The sequence below is a fragment of the Vipera ursinii genome (assembly GCF_947247035.1).
Source record: "Vipera ursinii genome assembly, chromosome: 16".
NCBI lineage: Eukaryota > Metazoa > Chordata > Lepidosauria > Squamata > Viperidae > Vipera > Vipera ursinii.
Genome location: NC_139529.1, coordinates 6,303,027 through 6,327,365, shown reverse-complemented (window position 1 = coordinate 6,327,365; position 24,339 = coordinate 6,303,027). Strand labels below are relative to the sequence as shown.

At 46.5% G+C, this 24,339-nt stretch overlaps 1 protein-coding gene across 1 annotated transcript in view; it reads right to left on the bottom strand.

The window, feature by feature from the left end:
• The window catches only part of CFAP77 (cilia and flagella associated protein 77), a gene marked incomplete at its 5' end in the record, with an annotated part of 37,389 nt that overhangs the window by 479 nt on the left and 12,571 nt on the right, over positions 1-24,339 (bottom strand). The window contains 4 exons of the mRNA XM_083375198.1: positions 5,427-5,528; positions 7,533-7,638; positions 15,827-16,055; positions 16,914-17,013. Of these exons, the coding sequence (XP_083231324.1) occupies positions 5,427-5,528; positions 7,533-7,638; positions 15,827-16,055; positions 16,914-17,013 (537 nt within the window). The remainder of the gene's footprint in view (positions 1-5,426; positions 5,529-7,532; positions 7,639-15,826; positions 16,056-16,913; positions 17,014-24,339) is intronic.

The window sequence follows — 24,339 nt, the reverse complement described above, 5'->3', positions numbered from 1 at the left end:
CTCAAGATAGCGAATATGTTTAATACTCCTTCTTCCTCCTATTTTTACAACAACAGCCCTATGAAGTGGGCTGGGCTCAGAGGGAGGGTCTGGCCCAAAGTCACCTAGCTGGCTTTCAGGGCTAAGGCAGGACTAGAACTCACCGTCTCTTGGTGATTAGCCCAAAGTCACCCAGTTGGCTTTCAGGGCTAAGGCAGGAGTAGAACTCACCGTCTCCTGGTGATTGGTCCAAAGTCACCCAGCTGGCTTTCATGCTTGAGGTGCGACTAGAACGTATGATCTACCAACTATGAGAAATAGCCTGGGAGGATGGAGCTGATTGTTGAAGAGAGGTTGTTGTTCCCCATCTCTCCATCCCTCTGCAGCCCCTTTGGCTGCCCTTCCTTGTAGGAAAAAGCCCTCTGGGAGATCTTTCCTTGTGGATGAAGGGAAAAGTTGGAGGCCAAGGAGGCTGCAGAAGGCTGGAGAGAAGATGAAGCAAAGAAAAGTAGGATGTGGATACATAGTTCTTGGTCCTGAGAAGATCTCAGGAGGAATCACCCTCCTGGAGGTCATGTTCAGATGAGGGCAGCCAGGGAGGGTGTGGAGGAATATCCAACTGGGGAACAACCATCATCCACAACAATATAATCATCCCAAATCAAACCACTACAGGATGAAGGCCAGGTCTTCATGGAAGATTATGGGCCGAAATGGGTTAAGAAGGCCTTTCTCCATCCCTCGTCTTCCAATCTTGCTTTCTGCTCTTGAGAGGCAGCATCTCAGAGGACTTCCATCCTCTGGGAATGGTTGATTAAGTCTTCTCTGCCCGGGTCCACCTCAGACCCCTCTTCCTGCTCTTCCCAAGGAGGCTTAATGAACCATTCAGACACCGAAAGGTAATTTCTTGATTGGCAGACCGAATCTCTAGCCACAGAGATAATTGCGGACACGCAGGTATTAAGCCCTCAGATCTCATTAACGCAGATCAGTTGGCGTTTTCCGAATTGGACATCTAAATCCATAATTAGGCTCCTGTTTAAGCAGGCTTGTTTTATTTTTTTTGGGGGGGGGGGCAAGAGAGAGGAGGACAAAGTGGGGGCAGGATCTCCCTTGGCTCCTGCTGAACCCAGCAGCCACAGTTTTGTTATACATGAGTGCTCCTCGTTGTGAATTGGGGTGTGCTTGAGGGCTGCTCCCCTCCTTTCATTGAATCCTTTATCGCAAGGGTCCTGGATGCTCTCTGAGCTTCATTGCTTTCTTGCAGATGTTTCATAACCCAACTAGGTAACGTCATCAGTGCCAGGAGGGAGAGGGGTTTACAGAGAGGGAGGAGGAGAAGGAGGAGGAGGAAGAGGAGGAGAAGGAAGAGGAGGAGGAGGAGGACTGTAAGGTCTTTGGTACTGTCAGAGCTGATTTGCTTTTCTTCAGACATTTCATTACCCAACTAGGTACCATCATCAGGGCCAATGCTTGCCCTGTCAGTGTTAATGGGAATGGTCTTGGAGATCCTACTGTCCCAAAGGTTGGACCATTTGCTGTTATCTGGCTTGGCAAGTCTTTCTTGGGGCATTGTTTCCTTCTAGACTGATGGTCTGATTTTGACCTTACGCTCATCTGGGCGTGGATTGCTGCCTGGGGTCGTTTTGGTCGACTGTCTCTTTTATCTGCAGAGCTTCATGGAGACCCCCTCCTTCGTGGGATTTAGAGGATAGGAGGTGATTGGAGGTCTTCTAGTCCAACACCTTGCTTGACCAGGAGGCCTTATACCATGTCAGAAAAACGGCTGTCTAGTCTCTTCTTCGAAACACCCAGTGATGGAGCTCCCACAACTTCTGGAGGCAAGGAGTTCCACTGGTTAATTGTCCTCACTGTCAGGAAATTCCTCCTTAGTTCCAGGTTGCTTCTCTCCTTGATGAGCTTCCATCTGTTGCTTCTCGTCCTGCCTTCTGGTGCTTTGGGAAATAGGTTATTTTAAATGAAAGTTTGGTCACCGATGCCCAAGGACACCAGAATCTGGCCAGTTGTGGCCACTGTAGTATCCACTAGAGCTGCTGGAGGCAAGCTCTTCCATTTATTTATTCTTCTCATGAAATAAGGAAATTCCTCCTTATTTTTGGAATACAGATACTGCTATTATACTACACACAGAGAGAGAGAGAGAGAGAGAGAGAATCTAAGTATCTACTCTAGTGTGCTGATACAGATATTTACATCCCGTTGATAGTCCCATCCCACCAAAACTTTCATCCCTCATGAAGGAGAAGCCCCAGATCTATTATCGTCGTTGTTCACATCTGAACACACCGTCTTCCATCCAAAGAAAAGACATCCCATTTCGAAATGGGTAAAGGAATGTAGTTCAACAAGAGGGTCAGCCTGACCTGTGGGGTTTAGGGGTTGGATTTTTGTCAGCTTTGGGGGAATTTCCTGGCCACGAAGGCTCCTTGCTACCGGGGAGCAGAGAGTGTCATTACTAAGCTGCCGAGGAACCATTGTAGAATTTAATTTATTTATTTATTATTTATTTTCATCTCCTGCTTGTGAGCTTCGAGAAGCACCTGACTGGCCACAAAATCCTGGTCCTTCTCTGGTTTGGATCGTGGTTTGGTGGCTAGGAATTCTGGGGGACAGCCTTGGAGGGCTGGGAAGATGCTTCCATCCCACAAAACCTTTCCAGGGTGTGATGTCGCCCGCTTGAGCCTCTTAGCGAGTTTTTCTTACGGGGGTGGGCGGGTGGGTCCCTTGTCCGGAGCCCCGTAGGGACGTTTAAACGCAGCTCAGCTAAGATTTCATGGCCTTGCAACTCTCCAGCACACGGAAGGGGGGGGGGGGCGACTGCCGGGCATACCAGTTTCCGCTTTCCCCGCCGATTCGCACACCTTTGCAAGTGCAAACCGCTTCCCCCCCCCGTGCAACCCATCACTCGTCTTCATTGTCAAACGCTTGGCAGGAAAATAACGAGAGATGCTAAATCTTTTATAAGGTCAGCGTGCAAGCAGCTGTCAAACAAGAAAAGAACTTAAGCGGAGAAGAGAACCCTCCCGGAGAAGGGAAGGGGGGAAATGCAGAAAGAAAGAAAGAAAGAAAGAAAGAAAGAAAGAAAGAAAGAAAGAAAGAAAGAAAGAAAGAAAGAAAGAAAGAAAGAAAGAAAGAAAGAAAGAAAGAAAGAAAGAAAATTGCTTATTAAGCCCACAGGCCTGGGCCTGGCCTGGCTTGGCCAGGAGACGCCAAGGTGTCTCCCGTTTTTTTGTGTCAGTAATTTGTGGTGTCAGAGGAGGGGGGGGAAAAAGAGGAATCATCCAGCGCCGAAGGGGGCAAGTTGGTGTCGGGGGAGTCATTAACACACCAGGAACGGCCTCGCTGCCTAATTGGAACCGCTGGGCATTATCAGCGGAGAATTCGCCTCCGCTCCCTGACAGCTTACAGCTTTCATGCCCTAAAATAATAGTCCACTTGTCAATGTAAAGGACCATTAAAAACAAACCGTTTTGATTTAATTGGCGGGAGGGGGCTGCCGGGGGTGGGTGGGTGGGTGGGCAGGTGAGATACCTCATCAGCCTCCAGTGGGTGGGTGTGTTATTCCCCTTTAATTTTCCACTCCCCCCCTCACTGCAGTGATGCTTGCTTTTCCCCACTCCTCTTTCTTTGCATTCTCTTCTTCCCCCTCTCCTCGTCTTGGCTTCAAATCCTTTCATAAACTGCCTGTGAGTTCAAACACCATCTCTGTCCCAGGTTACCTCCGCTAGGATTGTCAACCAAGAACGCCACACGACAGACGAGCGAGCAGGTCGCTTGCAGAAGGGGCTTTATCGAACCTCAGACGTGGGCCTTGTGCTGGGGTGGGGGGTGCGGGGGGTGGGTGGGAAACCAGCCAGCCAGCGAGCAAGCAAGCCGGGACTATCGTGGTTGGCTCCTCACAACCCAGAAGCACAGAAGTAAACAGGGGGACCTCGGTTTCATATGGCTTTGCAAATCCACGCGAAAAGGACTAGGGGTGATACGATAGCGGTCTTCCAGTACTTGAGGGGCTGCCACAGAGAAGAGGGCGATCACACTGTTTTCCAAAGAAACCAGCAGACAGGACGAGAAACAATGGATGGGAACTCATCAAGGAGAGAAGCAACCTGGAATTGAGGAGAAACTTCCTGGCAGTAAGGACAATCAACCAGTTGTGTGTGCTCCATCACTGGAGATTTTTTAGGAAGAGACTGGACAGCCACTCGTCTGAAATGATATAGGGTCTCTTGCTTGAGCAGAGGGTTGGACCTCCAAGACCTTTAAGGTCCCTTCCAGCTCTGATCTGATCGATTGAAGCATGGGTTGCAGGAATTGGATATGTCCAGTTTAATGGAAAGAAGGACTAGGAGTGACATGATAGCAGTCTTCCAATATCTCAGGGGCTGTCCCAAAGAAGAGGGAGTCAAGCTATCCTCCAAAGCCCCTGAAGGCAGGACAAGAAGCAACAGATGGAAACTCATCAAGGAGAGAAGCAACCTGGAACTAAGGAGAAATTTCATGACGGTGAGAACAATTAACCAGCGGAACTCCTTGCCTCCAGAAGTTGTGGGTGCGCCATCACTGGAGGTTTTTAAGAAGAGACTGGACAGCCATTTCTCCAGGATGGTCTAGGCAGGTCTTCCTGCTTGAGCAGGGGGTTGGACTAGAAGACCTCCAGGGTCCCTTCCAACGCTGTTATTCTGTTAAAGATTCATTGTTTTTTTTTGTTGTTTTTTTTTAAAAAGGATACCCAGAGGGAGCCATTAAAGAGTAACCTACTGTATCAGATTTTCAAGGATAGTTCTGGGCTTCGCAATCGGATATTCCCTTGGGGAGAGTCGGCAAACGTGATCTCACTGCCTGACTTTTTTTTTTCTTCCGTTAAAAGAAAACGAAAAACAAAAAACGGGAGACAAACACCTGCAAACTGCCCAAACCAAACACTTCTAAATTTGAGAAAACATTTTTGCACTTCCCTCTGCTTCTTAGAGCGAGCGCTCCGCTCCGTAACTTTTGAATTCCGCCTCCGAGAAAATAAAAAATAAATAAAATAAAATAAAAATAATTCCCGGTTGTTAGTGCGACGTTCGAACGGCTGACATTTTTACTGAAATGATCCGGCATCCAGATTCCCCTTAGACAAGCAGCTGTCACGAGTTTCCTTGCTTTTTTAAAAAATAATAACAATTTGTTAAACCGAGAGGCCACCGGTTTCCGACCAGCAAACTCAACGGGAGGAGTCGGATTCGCTTAAGGACCTCATGATTCGCTGAACGACTGCAGCCAGCCGCAGAAGTCAGCCAAAGCATTCGGACGACAAACGCCGGAACCTCACAAGGATTTCGGCCGTTTGAATCTGAATTTACTCAGGGCGGAAGGGGACGGCTACCAGGCGGGCAGCTTCCGCCTTGCCGCTCCGAAGACGCCCTTTTGAGGTTCAGACCCACCTTTTGGAAATGGGGGATACGCCAAAGTTCCTCCTTTTTCATCGGCGGTTGGTACTTCCTCAACAAACATGTCCGGGTCTCGTAGAATTTGCCCCGACGTTTCTAAAACAAATCAAAACGAGCAGGCCAGACTTAGGTCACCGAGGGCAACGTAGGAAGCATATAAAATACACTGCTGTCGTATTTGTTTGGGGGAGACCAACCTGAACGCAAGAAATAAAGTGTGCTGCTCGCCAATGGGCCACAGTGGCGCCAGCCTGGCGAGGTGGGACAGGCAGGCAGCACATCTGGAGAAGGGCCCCTTGTTTGTGTTCTGGAAGACGTTTTATGACCCAGCTAGGTAGCATCATCAGTGCTGGGGGCACATGTGGACGAACTGTCTCGATGAACTTTATCGTAAAGCTGCGCTAACAGAGCCTTGCAGAAACTCCACCTCTTCTCCCCACCTCCCGCTTTACAGCTCACAAAACTAGGGAGGATCCCTGCAAAGACATTGGTTACATCCCCAATTCTTCTACAAGCTCATCTTCCTCTTATCTGACCATTGTCTAGTCCCGTGGTGGCGAACCTATGGCACGCGTGCCAGAGGTGGCACGCAGAGCCTTCTCTGCGGGCACGGGCGCCATCGCCCCAGTCCTAGTAGGCCTTCAGCTGGGTTTTTATAAAACCTTTTCGCTTTCCGCCACCCTGTGCAAAAAAAAAAAAAAAAGTTCAATCAATCAATTTCAACTTCTCGCAGGGAAAAAAAAAGATCTCGCAAAGTTGGCATTGATTGATTGAACTTTTTTAGTCCCACCCAGTCTGCCGTTATCACCGCAGCCACGCCCATCCAATGGGCCACGCCCATCCAATGGGCCACGCCCACCCAATGGGCCACGCCCAACTGGCATCCGACGATACATAAGTGGGTTTTGGGTTGCAGTTTTGGGCACTCGGTCTCTAAAAGGTTCGCCATCACTGGACTAGTCGTCGGTGGCTCTTCCCCCTGTCTGACGTGATTATTCCCTGTCAGCCTTACCAGACAGGCCAAACAGGAAGTACAATCAGAAGCGCCAACTCTTAACTTTATTGCAAAGCTACGTGAACGGGATCTTGCCAGTCTGGAAGTCCGTCTTTCCACCCTCTAATGCAGCCGGGGAGTTGTTGGCCAGGCCCTGGTTCTTTTTTGTGGGCTGAGTTGCCTCTTATCCATCTGCTTTCCTAGCTTAGATACTTCCTCCAGTCTCCAAGGCCATTCCCACATACCATTTCGGTGAAAGGACTTGGCTACCCCTGAACGGCCGGAAGTATAGGAAGCTTCTTCAAAGGACCTTGATTGCTGGTGGCTACTAACCTATCACATGTTCAACAGACAGGGTTGGGAAGAATATGGAAAATGGTTGAAACGTGGTCAGGAGAGCAGCAGTTTTGGAGACTTAACCGGGGACCCAAACGTTTGGTTCCCACGCTGAGTATTTGGAAACTTAAGAAATCTTATCTCCCAATCCAGGCAGTTGCCTTCATGTTTGCATGATGGCTTCTCATGCAGATGAAATCCTTCTTGAAGAAGATATCTGATAGTTTCGATTTATGCCACACATAATTAGCATGCCAACACATGCTGGGATCACATAACACATTTGATAACCAGGTCATTTGAAGACTTAACTTTTACTTTCAAAGGACATCAAACAAGTTGTAAGTAATAAACAAAGAAGAATAAAAGAAAAAAACACCATTAAACTCCAAAGGACAAATGACCAAATAACAAACCCCCCAAGAGATGTTTGCTGATTTTCATCAGAAAGTAGTTCCATCCAAGAAGAGATCAAACTATTTAGACCAGAGTTTCTCAACCTTGACAACTTTTAAGATGGATGGACTTCAACTCCCAGAATTCCTCAGGCGCCATGGTGCGAGGTGAAGTCCCTGTATGCTGGCGGGCAGTTGAAGTCCACGCATCTTAGGGCTCCTCAGATTGAGAAACAATGAAGTAGGGTTGTTTCCCTACATCAGGTTAAACCAGCTTATGGGTTCTAAGTCCAAGAACCTGTCCAATGGGTCTACAAGAGTAAGGTCTTGAGAAGAGGGTCATCAAACCAAAAGACCTTCTAAAAGTCATCCCACCTTTTGTTTCTTCTCAGCTTTTTCGGCTTTGATGACCGCCCGCTGCTCATCCATCCAAATCTCTCTATATTTGTGCTGCAGCAGATCAAAGAAAGGCGTGGAGGGTCTGAGGAGATTTTAGAAGGAAAGGGAGAAGAAGGGATCAGTGACAAGGATAAGAATGTCAATGACCTCACCATAACCGCAGATCACGCTAAACCACAATACAGGGAGCTTGATCTTGGAAGCCAACATCCAAATTCCCTACCTGCATCTTTCTTAATCAGAAACATTTTCTTGGCCACGTCCACGGACTTCAAATTATGGAACTTTGACTCCCATCGGCCAAGTTGTTATGGTCCCTTCTTTCTCCTGCTTGCCTTTTTTCCAGTTTTAATTTCATTTGATGCACAGCCATGTCTACTATTTATCTCAGTATTTTATTTTATTTTATTTTATTAATTCCATTTATATCCCGCCCTTCTCCGAAGACTCAGGGCGGCTTACAAGCTTAGCAGTAGCCTTCATTCCATGTATATGCCTGCTTATTCGGGCTTTCACACACACACCCCAAGCGGCATTATTACAAAGTCAGCTTAATTGCCCCCAACAATCTGGGTCCTCATTTTACCTACCTCGGAAGGATGGAAGGCTGAGTCAACCTTGAGCCTGGTGGGACTCAAACCTGCACTAATTGCAGGCAGCTGGTGTTACTTAAGGAGGCATTAGCCCACTGCTCCACCAAGGCTTGCTAGGAAGGGGCAGTTTGGTATGGATTCGTTCCTTTGTCCATTCATTTACGTATTTCGTTGCGGGAAAAGGGAACACCTTCCTCCTAATTTTTGTCCCCCATCAACTAATCTTCTTCTCCACCTGGAACATTCTTAGCCTGCCAGCTGCATTGTTGCTGAGCTTCAGAAGAAGGTTGTCGGTTTCCCAGCCCCCGTGGCAAAGTCTGAACCATCCCATGTGATCTCAGACCTCTTGGGCACCAACACCCCCTATTTAGACCTCGTTGTGTCCCTTCAATTGAAGAAACATACAACCGTCCTACACATGGTGACAATTTGCTCTCTGCAAGCGTTCTCCATCGACCAAAGTATCCATAAGTTTCATCAAAGGTAACAGACGCCCTTTGACCCCCGCTGCGTGCTTCTAAGAGAACCCCACCACTGTTGGTCGCTTCTAAGACGAGCCCACCATCCTTATTTTCCTTTAGGAGAAGCTAACCACCATCCCTTGCTTCTAGGAGAAGACTGGAAGTTGCAGAACTTCTCTGCCGAATTCCTTTGGTCTATAAAAACCCGCAGGAAAAAAAAAGTGCATTTAAGAACTTACCCAGCGTTTTCAGGTTGACCAATTCTCTGCTGTTGCTCAGTTTATCCCTTGCCTAATGAAGCGTTTGGATGACCTCAAAAGCTTGCCTGCCCCTCAGGAGACTTAATACCTGGCCTCATAAAGGAAGCACTTGAACCCAAACTCTGGAATTCTTCCTCCTGCTTGGCCTTACCACGCCAAAAATGCCAGGGGCTCTACCCGGTATTTCATTTTGTGGTTATTCTGCCTGCATGTAAATAGCTGCCCTTCTTAATTTTGCTCCTGGCATGACTTTTATTGCTAATTATGTCTTCCCACATGCTTTGGAGAGGCTTAATCTCTGCTCCTGTTGACTAATGATGTTAGGAGCTTGATCAAGTGCTGTCCATCCCAAGGGGCCACTGTTAGAGAAAGGTGCAGCTTTCCCCCCAAGCCCAAGTTGGAATTTGGTGTGCATAAGGAGCGGGGTGCCACAGATCACACCAAGGCTGAGGCGTGCGGAATAGTTTTGGAGTCTGGCCACAATTCTGGCCCATCCCCATCGCCAAATTCTGCTGATTTAGCCTCCCTCCTTTCATCTATCTTTCTGTCTATCTATCTATCTATCTATCTATCTATCTATCTATCTATCTATCTATCTATTTATCTATCTATCTATCTATCTATCATCTATCTATCTATCATTATCCATTATTTCTTCTCTCCATCCATCCATTCATGCATCCATTCTACTTATTTATCATTTATCTGCCTATGTCTATACATCTTTCTCCTTCCCTCCCTCCATCTTATCTGTCATCCCTCCATCTTATATCTATCTATCTATCTATCTATCTATCTATCTATCTATCTATCTATCTATTTACCTACCTACCTACCTACCTACCCATCATATTTATCTATCCACCCATCCATCTCTATCTACTATCTATCTATCTATCTATCTATCTATCTATCTATCTATCTATCTATCTATCTATCTATCTATCTATCTATCTATCCATCCTTCCATCCGTTCACCCACCCATCTTGTTTGGAAGATGCTCTGAAGAGAAGATGGTCCCCACTGAATCCCTTGTCATTAGACCCTCTAAAATGTATTTATGCACGCTTTCAAAACCATTGCCTTTCACCAGGCACTTATTCCTCCCTCCTTTTTGTATTTTTAATAAACTCCTCTGCTAAATAATTTCCAAGAGCTGAGGAACTTAAAACCCTCTTCCACCTGGTTTATAGCAGCAAAGATTTTGGGAATGAGCTTTCTGGAAAACCTTGCCTGCTTTTTTTTTTAATGAGCTCCCTTTTGCTGCCAAATAAATTTAAAAAAACAACAACCAAAAAACAAAACCCGTAATAAACTATTAACAGTATTTTAAAATCAAAATGGCAGGAGCTTGAAATGAATGACAAACTCTTCCGTTTTTTTTTTAAATAGATGGGAAGAAGCTAGATCTCTTTCTCTCCCTTCCCCTCTTCTCTCTAAAAATGGAATCCGAGATGAAAAGAAACAATCGTTATAATTTGCAAATAGAAGGCTGACACTTTTGGGGGGATGTACACGTGTTCCATCCTGACAGGTGTGATGTTCTTTTTGGGCAAAACCGTTCTCTATGGGGATTAGAACAAGAGTTTCCCACTGACGGTCCGTCACAGCCTCGCAGCTCATTAAAACTTTTTTTCAATTTTAATTTTTTGTTTTTCTCGAAGGGAGGATGAAATTTCCCAAGGAACATCAGAGTCTTCTAAGGGGGTTTCAGAAGACTGGGGGGGGGGGTTTGAAAAGGGTTTCAAGGGGAAAGCCTTGGGTGTGACAAACCACATTTTAGTTACACCTCCCTGTGCCCAAGCGGGCAAAATAATTGGTCATCAGCGGGTGCTAATTTGAAAGAATAGCCAGAGGCTGCTATTTTTTCTTTTTCTTTTTCTTTTCTTTCTTTTTCTTAAAATTCCCGGGAAATCGGTGACAGCAGAGAAAGTGCTCGGCTCCAGAGGATGGATGTTGATGCTGCCTTCAGAAGAGACAGCGGTTTTGTTAAAATTAAAACCTCGGTAGGAGAGGAGAACGTCGGAGGAGCGAGGTGAGCTGGGAACAAACGTAGCATCACAGCACTTGGGAGCAAGGATGTGTCAGCTTCCTCTGAAAACTTTCACGACGGCAAAACTTACAAAACGCATCTTTTCAGACCTGACAGCCGAGGCCTGAGTTGATGGCATAGGCTGGGTGTTCCTGGCCCAGCACAGAGATAACCAAGAGCAGATGAATCCCAAGAAAGAGAAATTGAGAGGTGGCAACGATGGGGAACTAAGTGTGGCCAGAAGAAACTTGATTTACCTTGGGAAATTGCCAGTGAAGGCTGGAAGGAGGGGTCAAGCAGGGAACTAGCCCTGAGTCCTCGCATGGCTGCAAAGGCATAAATGCGACTCCCCCTAAGATCCATTAAACATTATTTGGGTGTTCTCAGGACAAGCTAAAACTAATATGCTCAAGTGGAGGCTCTTAACAGATAGCGACACACTGTGTGAGTGTGGAGAGATGCAAAGTCCATCCCGTCTGCTGGTATGTCGGCTACGACCAGCAACATGTACTGACAATGACTTACTTTGGGCCAATGACAAAACCAGGAAGGTGGCTTCATTCTGGCAGTCTAAAGTTTGATCGAGGAGGAGGAGGAAGAGGAAGAAGAGGAGGAAGAGGAAGAGGAGGAGAAGGAGGAGGAGGAGGAAGAAGAAGAAGAAGAAGAAGAAGAAGAAGAAGAAGAAGAAGAAGAAGAAGAAGAAGAAGAAGAAGAAGAGGAGGAGGAGGAGAGGAGGAGGAGGAGGAGGAGAAGGACTGTGGTGTTCTTAGTGCTCTCTGAGCTTGTTTTCTTGCAGACATTTCTTCACCTAACTAGGTAACATCAGCAGCCAAAGGCAAGCAGTCTGGGGAGATTCTTGTAATTTAGGTAGGAATCAATAAAGTTGCTGATTTCAGCTACAGGCAGTCCTCACCTTATGACTACCTGCATCCATGAGTGTCTTAAACAAATTTATATGGTTGTCCAACTTACAAATCGGGACTTTGGGCAGCTTACGAACAGACAGACCCCTGGCACTGTGAGTAGATTCAGGGAAGATTTTTTTTTTAATAAGCTTCCAAAATTTGTGACATCTCTCTTGGTGTTCTCCTTTTTTTTTTGCAAATCCTAAATGAAGCCTGATGCACAAATTAGCAGTGACAACGGTTGTGTCCTGAAAGAAATAATTCTTTGTTGAATTGACCGTCCTTATATCTGGGGGGAACTTGACACCAATCCGATTTTCCGGCTGATTGGAACTGCAGGAGAAGTCTAGGCAGTAACCATCTGGAGCAAAAGACCATCAGGAACGGAGCCCTTCCGTTTGACCACCACCTCCTCCTCCTCCTCCGCCTCCTCCTCCTCCTCCTCCTCCTCCTCTCCTTTTTCTTTTCTCTTTTTCTTCTCTTTTTCATTCCCCTCCTTCTCTTCCAAGTGTCTGGAGACTAAATTGTACGATGAACAGTTGAGGGAGCCAGGTATTGTCTGGTCTACTGAAGAGAAGGCTTAGCGGGGAGATGACAACTGTCTTCTAATATTTGAAGGGCTGTCGCAGAAAAGAGGGGGTTGATTTATCCTCCAAAGCTCCAGAGGGCAAGGCAAGAAGTAACGGGTGAAAAACACGTTAAAAGAGAAATCCAACCTAGAATTAAGGAGACCTTTCCGGGACGTTGAGAACAATTAATCTGTGGAGAATGGCTTTGTTTTGGAAGTTCTCCCCATCCTGGCGACCAGAACTTGGACACCGTATTCCAAGTCTGGTCTTACCAGATCTTCTTCAAAAGGAAAGGAAAACAGATGTGCTTCCAGATTGTGTGTGTGTGTGTGTGTGAGAGAGAGAGAGAGAGAGTGAGAGAGAGAGAGAGAGAGAGAGAGCCTACGCAAGCCACTTCAACCATCTCAAAAGCCGATCAATCGAAGCCATGCGCTCAACGTGCAAGTCCCCCTTCCCACAGAGGAACACCTGGCAGCCTGTCTGCAAACAAGGCCTGCCAGGAGAAAGAATCTTGTGTTGCAAAAAATCTGCTTTTGCACGAGGCGACCCTTGTAAAGATCAGAAACCGGTGCGCAGCGCTGCGCCACCTGATTGGAGGGAGACCCTTGGGGTCTGCAGGGAAACTTACCTCTTCCTCGTTAGCACTGACCTTGATAGGAGCCATTGGCGGCTGATGAATAGCCTACGATCCCCCCCCCATCAGACTCTGGGGAACAGCCATATTATCTGCTATCCTCCCATCTGTGTCTCCCTCGCCCCTCCCGGCTTTCATCCCTGGCTATAAATCTCTGTCCAAAACTTTAAGAGGAATAAAAAGGAGGGGGGGGAGAGAGAAAGATGTGAAAAATGTCCTTTTTATGGGAGCTCATGACAAAAGCCAGCCCGGAAGGAAATCCGAAGGGAAAGCTAAGGGGATTGCAGGTTGGGGTGACAGGGGTGAAACGGGGAGACATCAGAGCTAGCCAGGAATGCTCCATTTTTGAATAAGCTGGTTACTTCAAAGTAAACAGCGAAGAGGAAGGTAACTTGGTTAAAAAAAAAAGAAGAAGCGATGGAGAAGTTAGAAAAACAGGGTAACAAAATCGGAAGGGACCTTGGGGGGGGGTGTCTTCTAGTCCAACCCCCTACTCAAGCAGGAGACCCTATAACATTCCAGACAAATGCCTGCCCGATCTCTTCTTGAAAACCTCCAGTGATGGAGCGCCCGCAACTTCTGGAGGCAGGCGGTTCCACTGGTCGATTGTTCACCCTGTCAGGAAATTTCTCCTTAGTTCCAGGTTGATTCTCTTCTAGATTAGTTTCCATCTGTTGCTTCTTGTCCCGCCTTCGGGTGCTTTGGAGAAGAGGTTGACCCCCCACTCTTCTCTGTGACAGCCCCTGAGATATTGGAAGACTGCTATCATGTCACTCCTAGTCCTTCTTTTCATTAAACTGGACATACCCAATTCCTGCAACCCATGCTTCAATCAATCAATCAATCAATCAATCAATCAATCAATCAGAATAGAGCTGGGAGGGACCTTGGAGGTCTTCTAGTCCAACCCCCTGCTCAAGCAGGGAACCCTCTTACATTCCAGACAAAGGGCTGTCCAATCTCTTTTTGAAAACCTCCAGTGATGGAGCACCCACAATTTCTGGAGGCAAGCGGTTCCACAGGTCAATTGTTCTCCCTGTCAGGAAATTTCTCCTTAGTTCCAGGTTGATTCTCTCCTTGGATCAATTTCCATGTTGCTTTTTGTTGTCTCCCTCTTCAAATATTGGAAGGCTGCTATCATGTCTCCCCCTCGTCCTTCTTTTCATTAAACTGGACATCCCCAATTCCAGCAACCGTCCTTTACATGTTGTGGCCTCCAGCCCCCTGATCATCTTTGCTGCTCTTCTCGGCACTCTTTCTAGAGTCTCGCCAACTTTTAGCTGGGGTTTTTAGCAGCATTCGGGGATCAGCTCCTAAATTTACCAATCCAGAATAAGGGGGTTAAAACAAACCCTAACCCTTTCTCCCTCCTTCTCTCCATTCTCTTTTTAAAACCCAAAGTGGCTGTAATAATCCAATAATTAGCTTTGATCTACACCCTGTTTTTAAAGAGCGGGAATAAATAAATACGGCAGGCCAGCCCACTTAAAAGGGGGCGATTAAAGAAGATCGGAGACAGACTCTAATAACTGGAAATGAACAGCTCACCTCTTTTTCCCCCCCCCACCCCCAGCCGTTGGGCAAAATCTTTGCCATTTTTTTTCTGGGTTGGGATGGATGTCCCCTGTGTTATTTCTTAATATGAAAACAAGACCGTTGGCTGGGGGTGTAGGAGGCCATGGAGGATTTTTTTTTCCCCCTGGGCAGTCACTTAACCTCCATTTATGAAGAAATAAGGAAAATTTGGAGCCGATTCTGCAGGGGGGGGGGGGCTGATGTGCGGGAAATCATTTCCTGTCACGGCTTAAAAGCTCTTTGTTTGCCATGGAACCCACAATCCTTGTCGTAGCCATGATGGCTTAGTTGTAATCAAGATAAAGCTTTATGGCCAGGGGTTTGGCGGCTCACAGCGGCCCCAACCCCGCATTTTCATATGGCTGCAATTAATGTTAATGCCGGGCGATGAAAATGGTCATTAAAGACCATTTTAAAATCCATCGCATTTGCATATGCAAATCTTTGCCATTTGCTGGCGGGTGGCCTCTTTAATCACCACCTCCGCCCGCAAAATAATCCCTCTCCCCTTACTTTTTTTTTGGGGTACTTTTATTTAAAACAAGGAAAATAAAATCTTTAGTACCAATTAGCTTTTTAAAATGAAATCTATCACCAAGCACTCTCGCCAGGAGCAGAGGACCCCAGAGGAGCCGGGAATTTTACACGAGGGTGTAAAATAATTATTTCAAACCTTCCCCCCCCCCCCCCGCAGCTAAGCAAGGCGGGCCCCATTTTACGACCTTTCTTTCTTTCTCGCCACTGTGGTTAAGCAAATGGCTGGTAAATTAAGTTGCAACCCGGGTGGTTGTGTGAATCTGGCTTCCCCCAGTGACCCGGCTGGTCAGAAGGACGCAAGAGGGGATCCATGTAACACTGGGACGCTGCGACCATCGTAAAGATAAACAAACCCAGTTTTCATCTGAGATGGTCGTAAGTGGGAGGACTGATTGTAAATCGCTTCCCCCCCCCCCCCGTGCTGTTGTCACTTCGAACAGTCACCAAACCTATGGCGACTACTGGCCGAATACTTCCTGAGGCTCTGCCTCTTAGCATTTTCATGCTTTTTATCTAGGAAGCCTTGGGCACCACACTAAACGCAACGTGCACACACACACACACACACACACCAGATGTTCCCTCCACCTCCAACACGAGGTAGAATGGTTGGAACACTTCATCAATGAAAAGGAATTTCGAGAAATGGTTTGAGTCAGGTCTCCAGCCCAAATCCTTTGATGGGGAACCCTCTGCCCCTCACCTTGGTGGTCTTCCATACGTCATGTCTGCCGGGACCTTGGGAGGGGTCCTCTTGAAGCGACGTTCGTCCTCCACGTTGACATGGAGGTCCTTCATCTTGCGGTACAGGTTCTGCTCATGGGCCGTGACGTAGCCATCCTTGACAGCGTGAAGGTTGGTGGCCAAGTAATCGCGGGGTTTCTCCTTCTCCAAAATAATCCTGGGCTTCATGACATGCCAGTGGCAAATGGCTGGGAGAGAAAAGAGGAGACCTTAAGGAGAGATCAGGGACGTTCAAAGGAGCCCCCCCCCAGAAAGCAAGGAAAGAAGAATTGCAGAAGAACATCCTTGGAAGGGGCCTTGGAGGTCTTCTAGTCTAGTCTAAGTCCCTGCTCAATTCCAGACAAATGGTTGTCCAATCTCTTCTTTAAAAACTGGAGCACCCACAACTGCTGGAGGCAAGCCGTTCCAACGGATTATTTGTTCTTGCTGTCAGGAAATTTCTCCTTGGTTCCAGGTTGCTTCTCTCCTTGATTAGTTTCCATCTGTTGCTTCTTGTCCTGTCCTCTAGTGCAGGGGTCCCCAACCCCTGGTCTGTGGACCGGTACTGGGCCATAGCATGCCAGCAACCGGTCTGCACAAAGAAGCAAAGCCCCATCTGTGGGATGCAGGCAGCACACAAAACCACGCACCCTCCGGTCCGTGGAAAAACCTCTCCACGTAACCGGTCCCTGGTGCCCAAAAGCTTAGGGACCTCTGGTCTATTGCTTTGCAGAATAGGTGGACACCCTCTTCTCTGTGACAGCTCCTCAAATATTGGAAGAGTGCTATCCTGTTACCCCTAGTCCTTCTCTTAGTTGGACTAAACATACCTAGTTCCCCTAAACATTCATTGTAGGTTTTAGCCTCCAATTCCCCTAAGCACCTTTGTTGCTCCTTTGCCCTCTTTCTAGAGTTTCAACCTCTTTTTTGAAATCCAGAGGTAGAAGCTTTCTTGAGTTGGAGCTGGATGAAAAAGACAGCCCAACCCTTCTCCAATTCTCGGTGGTGGAAGGGACCCCTTTTGCATGCCCAGATCTAGATGTGATCCACACGATCGATTAGCTTACCTTCAGGGACCCCTCCGTCCATTCCGTGTAAATACAATCCATAGTTAAAATCATAACCCGGAAGAGTGTAGTTACTTCTACGGGGTTTCCCCACTTCTGGCTGCCAAAGAGAAATGCAAATTCATTAGCGGGTTTATCCATCGATGTATATATATATTTTGCAAGCCCCAATCTCTATGATTGTACAGGTAGTCCTCAATTTACGATCACAACTGGAATTGGGAATTCCATCGCTAAGCAAAACTATTGTTGAGTGAGACAGGCCCAAATTTTCGATTTATTTATTTATTTTTTGGCTAGGCTGGTGAAGGAAATTGGTTTGTTAAGTGATTGGCTTGTTTGGGGAAAAGTGTTTTAATCTAGAATAGAATAGAAGAGAAGAGAAGAGAAGAGAAGAGAAGAGAAGAGAAGAGAAGAGAAGAGAAGAGAAGAGAAGGAAAGACTAGACTAGACTAGACTAAACTAGACTTAACTAGACGAGACGAGAAGAGAAGAGAAGAGAATAAAAGAAGAGAAGAGAAGAGAAGAGAGAGAAGAGTTGGAAAGACTAGACTAAACTAGACTAGACTAGACTAGACTAAACTAGACTAGACTAGACTAAAAGAGAAGAGAAGAGTTGGAAAGACTAGACTAGACTAGACTAAACTAGACTAAACTAGACTAGAAGAGAAGAGAAGAGAAGAGAAGAGAATAAAAGAGAAGAGAATAAAAGAGAAGAGAATAAAAGAGAAGAGAAGAGAGAGAAGAGTTGGAAAGACTAGACTAAACTAGACTAGACTAGACTAGACTAGACTAGACTAGACTAGACTAGACTACACTAGACTACAATAGAATAGAATAGAATAGAATAGAATAGGAACAGAACAGAATAGAGTTGGAAGGGACCTTGGAGGTCCTCTAGTCCAGCACCCTGCTTGAGCAGGAGACTAGTGGCAACCCAGCCGAAGAACCCACCCAGAAGTGTAGAAATGAAACAAAGTAGTTGTGGCTTGACAAATTTCCCCGCGCTTCTCTGAGCAGCCTTTCACAACCAGGCCAAGTCAGGAAAAGATCAATGGCGAACAAGAGAAAAAAGTTGGCCAGGCCAAGACAAATATGTCAGAGTTGAGCGAAAGACTTTAATGAAGCTTGAAGAGACACAACAGCTAGTAACCTACGGGACTGGTTTTATTTAGTTTTCAAATTAACTCCCTTTCTTTCCCGAGGTGCCCCGCCCCCCCCACCCCCGGGGCTTTTGCAGTGTCCGTGGGATTCATTGAGCCTTGATTGTCCTTTTTGTCTTGACTGAGGTCTCCATGGTGAAGCCAGGCAGAGATTAGCCGGCTTTGCAAGTTTCGCGCGACAGAAATTGAGGAGAAGAAGTGGGGTTGGAACGGCCGCCAACAGAGTGGGTGGGAACCCCAGAGTCTATTTTTCCTCTCTAAGCTCGTATTTGGGGTCAACGGACAATGGCAAATTGGAAAATCGGTTTTGTTTCTTTTTTCTCCCCCCACCCCCACCTCCATTGGTTCAAGGAGGTTGCAAATCCCTCCGGCAAAGTGCTTAAAAATACCTTTCCAGGTTTTCTCCGGCAATTTTCAAGACAAGCCCACCCACAGGTTGTTAAAAGAAACAGACTCACAAAACTCTGTGTCAGACAAGGACTAAAATCTCTCGGTGGGTTCAAAATTAAACGCAGCTGTAAAATAAATAAAGAAATAACCCCAGAAAAGAGAGACTTGGCCTAACACGATGGGATCAAATTCCTTTTTTTTAAAAAAACCCAGGAAAAATCAAAGTTGAAAGAGGTTTCGGACCGCTGTCAGCGCGCACAACGTAATCCGAAGCCGTGAATCCAGACAGTCCTCGACGTACGACGTTTCTGTTGCTATTCAAGGTGGTTGTTAAGGGAAACAACCTGCTTTCTTAAATCTGGACTTTTTTTGGTCCCTTTCTTAAAACTCATTTCTAAAGACTTTGAAAAGACTGGACGGCCCATTTGTCTGAAATGGTCGCGGTTCTCCCCGCTCGAGCAGAGGGTCAGGCTAGATGACCACCGAGGTCCTTTTCAACTCTGTCATTCGATGTCTGTCTGTCTGTTTAAGTCAAGTTGGAGGCTGTTGTTGTTGTTGTTGTTTCTTCCTAGCCCAACAGGTTAGGGGAAAAAATAACAACAACAACAACCAAATCGTGATCCAATTACCCACTCTTCTGTTTTTCATTTTTAACTTAAAAGCGGACGGCATCCCACCCAGCCCTCCACCTCCATGTAGGATTTTTTGCTTCCCTGGGTGGAGCCGGCGTTCTTCCTGCCCCCCCCCCTCCCCACGGCTCTCCTCAAGAGCGGATAACTTCATTAAAAGTCATTAAACCTCATTAAGATGTTATTTCACCGGCTTTATTTCCCACCTCGCCGTTCTAATTAAAACCGACGCCGTTCTATTCTTGGAAGATACCCCTGTCCAGTTTTTCCCTCTCTGGAGAGATTCTCTGTTTTTTTTTGGTTTTGGTTTTGTTATTTCCCCCCCCCCCACACACACACACACCCCGTTTGGGCACGGAAGACCTGAAGCCTCTCAAATGTGTCCATGGTTCTTGGTGTCCCCTCCGTCATCTGCCCTTGTTGAGAAGCCACACACACACACACCCCAAATTATTATTATTATTTTTTTAAAAAGGAAAGAGGGCAAAGAAACTGAATTCCGGTAAGTTGAGCAAGTGAGGGTCAACAATTTTTATTTTTCCCCCTTTAGGATTTTTCCTCCGGTGGAAAAATCGAGGGTGCTGGTGGTGGAGAAAAAAAATCAAGGCCGCTGTCACGCCGATGATTACAGAACCTTTATGGGCCGGTTCCTCCTTGACCAAAGCACCGATTACAATTCTGGCAGCCCATCAACGTGCAATGACCAGGACTGACCTCCACATTTCCGCTGCTGTGCCAGACGGCCTCTGTCGGTAGGAATTTTGTCTCGCTTTACGACTTTTCTTGACCCCGGGTTGGTTGCTAACACGGTTGTTAAATGAATCTGGCTTCCCCCATCGGTTTTGGGGGGGGGTCAGAAGGTCACCAAAAAAGGGAGGGGGGTTCATCTCTCTCTCTCTCTCTCTCTCTCTCTCTCTCTCTCTCTCTCTCACACACACACACACACACACACACAGGGACACCCCGGGACATGTACAACTGTCGTAAATACGAACCGGTTGCCAAGCCTCCGAATGTAAATCACGTGATGGCGGGGATGCTGCAACGGTCGTTAAGTGTGAAAAACGGTCCATTTCCCCCCCCTCTCAGTGCCGTCGTAACTTTGAACAATCGCTAAACGGAGGGCTGTGAGTTGGGGGATCCCCTATACCTGGGGGTTGCGGGTGGAGGTGAGTAAAAAAACAAACAAACTTCCAGGAACGCATACATTTTTTAATTAAGGATTTGGACAATGTGGGACTTTACCCATTCCATTCCTCTTTTGGGGGCTCATTTTTCTGGGATTCTTGGAAAGGCTTGGAAATACCTTTCTAGGTATTACTGCTTTTAAATAAGGGTTTCACTTAAAACAGAGACGTGTTTACCCCCCTCTACCCCCCCATGCCTTAAAACCCCTCACTGCCCTCCCATTACAATGATTATCCTTGACTTATGGGTCCTGGGGAGCAGGGCACTTGCAGGGATCTCCTGCTCCCCCCCACACACAACTGCCCCCTCCTCTTTGACAGCTCCCCCACCGCCCGCCCCCCCCACAATCCACAGTTTGATCTCCAGCTTCTCATTTGCATTTACATGATCTCGCTGTGCGGCTTAAGAGATGGAGAGATTGATTTGCTACTTAGCCTGATGTTTGATTACCTTGGGGGGGGGGGAGAAGGCACTCGGTGACAATACACCGGGGAGGGAGGGAGGAGGAGGAGGAGGGGGTCACGGGTGGGCTGCGTTTGGTTGAGCGGCCTTAGGGGGACAGAGGAACGCCGCCCATCCCCTCTGCAATAGATCAGGTTTGGGGGTCTTTGCAGAAGGGGTGACAGGTTTTTTTTTTGGGGGGGGGGAATTTACAGAGGAAAGCCAGCTTGCTTCTGAGTCCTTTGAGTAGCTTAATTGCAAGGAAGTGACGGCGCATTGAGAGAGATCTTAAAAGGAACTCTGTCCAGGTAGAAGAAAGATGTGTAGACTCTGGAAAGGGTGCAGAGAAGAGCAATAAAAACGACCAGGGGACCGGAAGTTAAAACGTACGAAGGGCGGTTGCAAGACCTGGGCATGTCAAGTCTAGGGAAGAGAAGGACCAGGGGTGACGTGGTAGCAATCTGACTTCCAACGTGCCAAACGTTGAACGATCTACTGTCCCGAAATTCTTCAAAAGTTGCATTTGCTGAAACAGGTCTACTTTGAAGAAGGCGATGGTCTACTGCTTGAGGCACCAGGCCAGAGAGTGGGAGTCAGTGAGTTCTAGTCCTGCCTTACGCATGAAAGGCAGCTGGGTGACTTGGGGCCAATTGCCAGGAGACGGTGAGTTCTAGTCCCGCCTTCGGCACGAAAGCTGGCTGGGTGACATTGGGTCAATCACCAGGAGGCTGGGAGTTCTAGTCCTGCCTCAGCCATGAAAGCAATCTGGGTGACTTTGGGGGGAGAGGAGAAGATGATAGATGGATGGATGGATGGATGGATGGATGGATAGATAGATAGATAGATAGATAGATAGATAGATAGATAGATAGATAGGTAGGTAGGTAGGTAGGTAGGTAGGTAGGTAGATAGATAGATAGATAGATAGATAGATAGATAGATAGATAGATAGATAGATAGATAGATAGATAGGTAGGTAGACAAAGAGAAAGATGAAGAGAGATAGAGATAGATAGTAAGGATAGAGAGATGGTGAGAGGATAGATAGATAGATTGATAATGATAGATAGATAGATAGATAGATAGATAGATAGACAGACAGACAAAGAGAAAGATGAAGAGATAGAGATAGTAAGGATAGAGAGATGGTAAGAGGATAGATAGATAGATAGATAGATAGATAGATAGATAGATAGATAGATAGATGACAGATATAGATGGATGAAAGAAAGAAAAGAAAGAAAGAAAAAAAGAATTCCAAAGGGCTTTGAAAAACAAAACATAACAGAGAAAACCGCTTGCATTTATCCTCAACTTTATCTGCTCCTGGAAGTCAAGATAACCAGAGTTTGCCTGACGTCTAACCGGTCCTCAGCCATACTCTGCCAGCCTCTCCAAGCTTGAAGTGATGCTTTGGAAAAAGGGATGGTGGGAATCCAGGCTGGGATTATTGAAGGGGGTGGCAGAGAGAGAGAGAGGGGGGGGGGAAGAAGAAGAAGAAGAAAAAGAACAGCAGGGTTTTCTAATGAATGACAAGCTACTGAGTGGAAATTTAATTTGGTCTAATTAAGCAGCCTTGGTGAGGATTTGTCTGCCGATGAGAAGAACGCAAAGAGATCTAAATGCAAATGAGCAGGGGGGATTTTGGAGCAAGCACTTTTTTTCCTGAAGTGCTTCAGTGTGTGTGTGTGTGTGTGTGTGTGTGTGGTGTGTGTGTAGGAAAGAGGTAGCAAAACAACTATGGGTCAGTTTTCTAACAGGCTTGTTGGGAAATATCCTCTTTCCCATTCTTACTTTGGAGCCGAAGCAGAAAAACGGATGGGTTGTTCCTAGTTGGTGGCTGAAACTTCGAAGTTTCCCAGATCATGTTATTCCCTGGAAAGTGGCACAGATGGATGCCTTCCCCCTTGTCAACAAGGATTGATTGACAAGTCATTTGGGGAGGTGCCTCATTCACAGTCATTCCTTGGGGCCGATTGAAGAAATAGTTGTTGCTCAGGATTGAACTGTGGGGTCCTTGGTGCTCTCTGAGCTTGGTGCTTTTCTTGTGGACGTTTCATGAACCGACTAGGTAACGTCATCAGTGCTAGAAGGGAGTGGGGTTTGTAGAGAGGAGGAGGAGGAGGAGGAGGAAGAGGAGGAGGAGAATGAGTTCCTTGGTGCTTTCTTGGTTGCTTTCAACCAGGAGGAGGAGGACAATGCCAACAACGACAATTTTGGAGTGCCAGAAGGGACTGTATATAAAAGAGCAAATCCTGCACCCCTCCAGCAATGATCACGTTACCTAGTTTGGTAATGAAACGTCTGCAAGAAAAAAAACAACCCCAACTCAGAAAACAACAGGGACCCCACGACTCAACCATCTCTACGTACGCGAGGAAGCTTTCTTTTTCTCTCTACTAGTTGAGGCACAAGGCCACCTGCTTGCAAAGAAAGAAAAGGGCTGATCTTCTGAAAATCAAAACGTTCCTTTTGGCCAGTTCATGGATCTTTCCCCAAGTTTTTTTTGGATCCTGGATAGCATAGTTTGCTACCTTCATAACTCTGGGAAGGAGTCACCGTCTCCACCACATTGTATTCCCCCCCACCCCCCCCCCGATTCTCACAGGAAATCAAATATAATCCTATTTAAGAAGCTTTAAATAATTTTGAGCTGACATGCCGGTTTCTTAAAACGCAGCTTAAAACGCGTTTGGCTTGCAATCCTTTTACAACAACAGAAGATACACCCCACGCAACCTGATTAAAAAAAACAACCAAAAAAAACCCAAATCCGTTGGAGAAGGAGGGGAAAAAAAAGAAAGAAAAGAAATTGGTAGAAATGTACCTTGCCACTTCAAACCACAACACAAACACCCTCCCCCCCCACCCCCGGAACTTGGCACTTCACGGCTGGGACTTTAAAAAAAAAGTCTTCTTCTCGTTCATCATCATCTAATAATAATAATAATAATAATAATAATAATAATAATAATAATAATAATAATAATAATAATAATAATAATAATAACAACAACAACAACAACAACAACAATAATAATAATAACAAGAAGAAGAGAAGAAGAAGAAGAAGAAGAAGAAGAAGAAGAAGAAGAAGAGAAGAAGAAGAAGAAGAAGAAGAAGAAGAAGAAGTAGTAGTTGGAAGGGACCTTGGAGGTCATCTAGTCCAACCCCCTGCTAAGGCAGGAAACCCTATGCCATTTCAGGCAAATGGCTGGCCAGTCTCTTCTTAAAAAACCTCCAGTGTTGGAGCATTCACCACCTCTGGAGGCAGGTTGTTCCACTGGTTAGTTGTTCTAACTGTCAGGAAGTTTCTCCTTAGTTCCAGGTTGCTTCTCTCCTTGACTAGTTTCCATCCGTTGCTTCTTGTCCTGCCTTCAGGTGCTTTGGAGAATAGCTTGACTCCCTCTTCTTTGGGGCAGCCCCTGAGATATTGGAACACTGCTATCATGTCACCCCTCGTCCTTCTCTTCATTAAACTACACATACCCAATTCCAGCAACCGTTCCCTGTATGTTTTAGCCTCCTATATGTTTTAGCCTCTTGCTCATCATCCTTTCAGAAGCTCAAGGTGGCTTCAGCTTTGTCGCTCCTGACAACAGCACAGCTGACAGA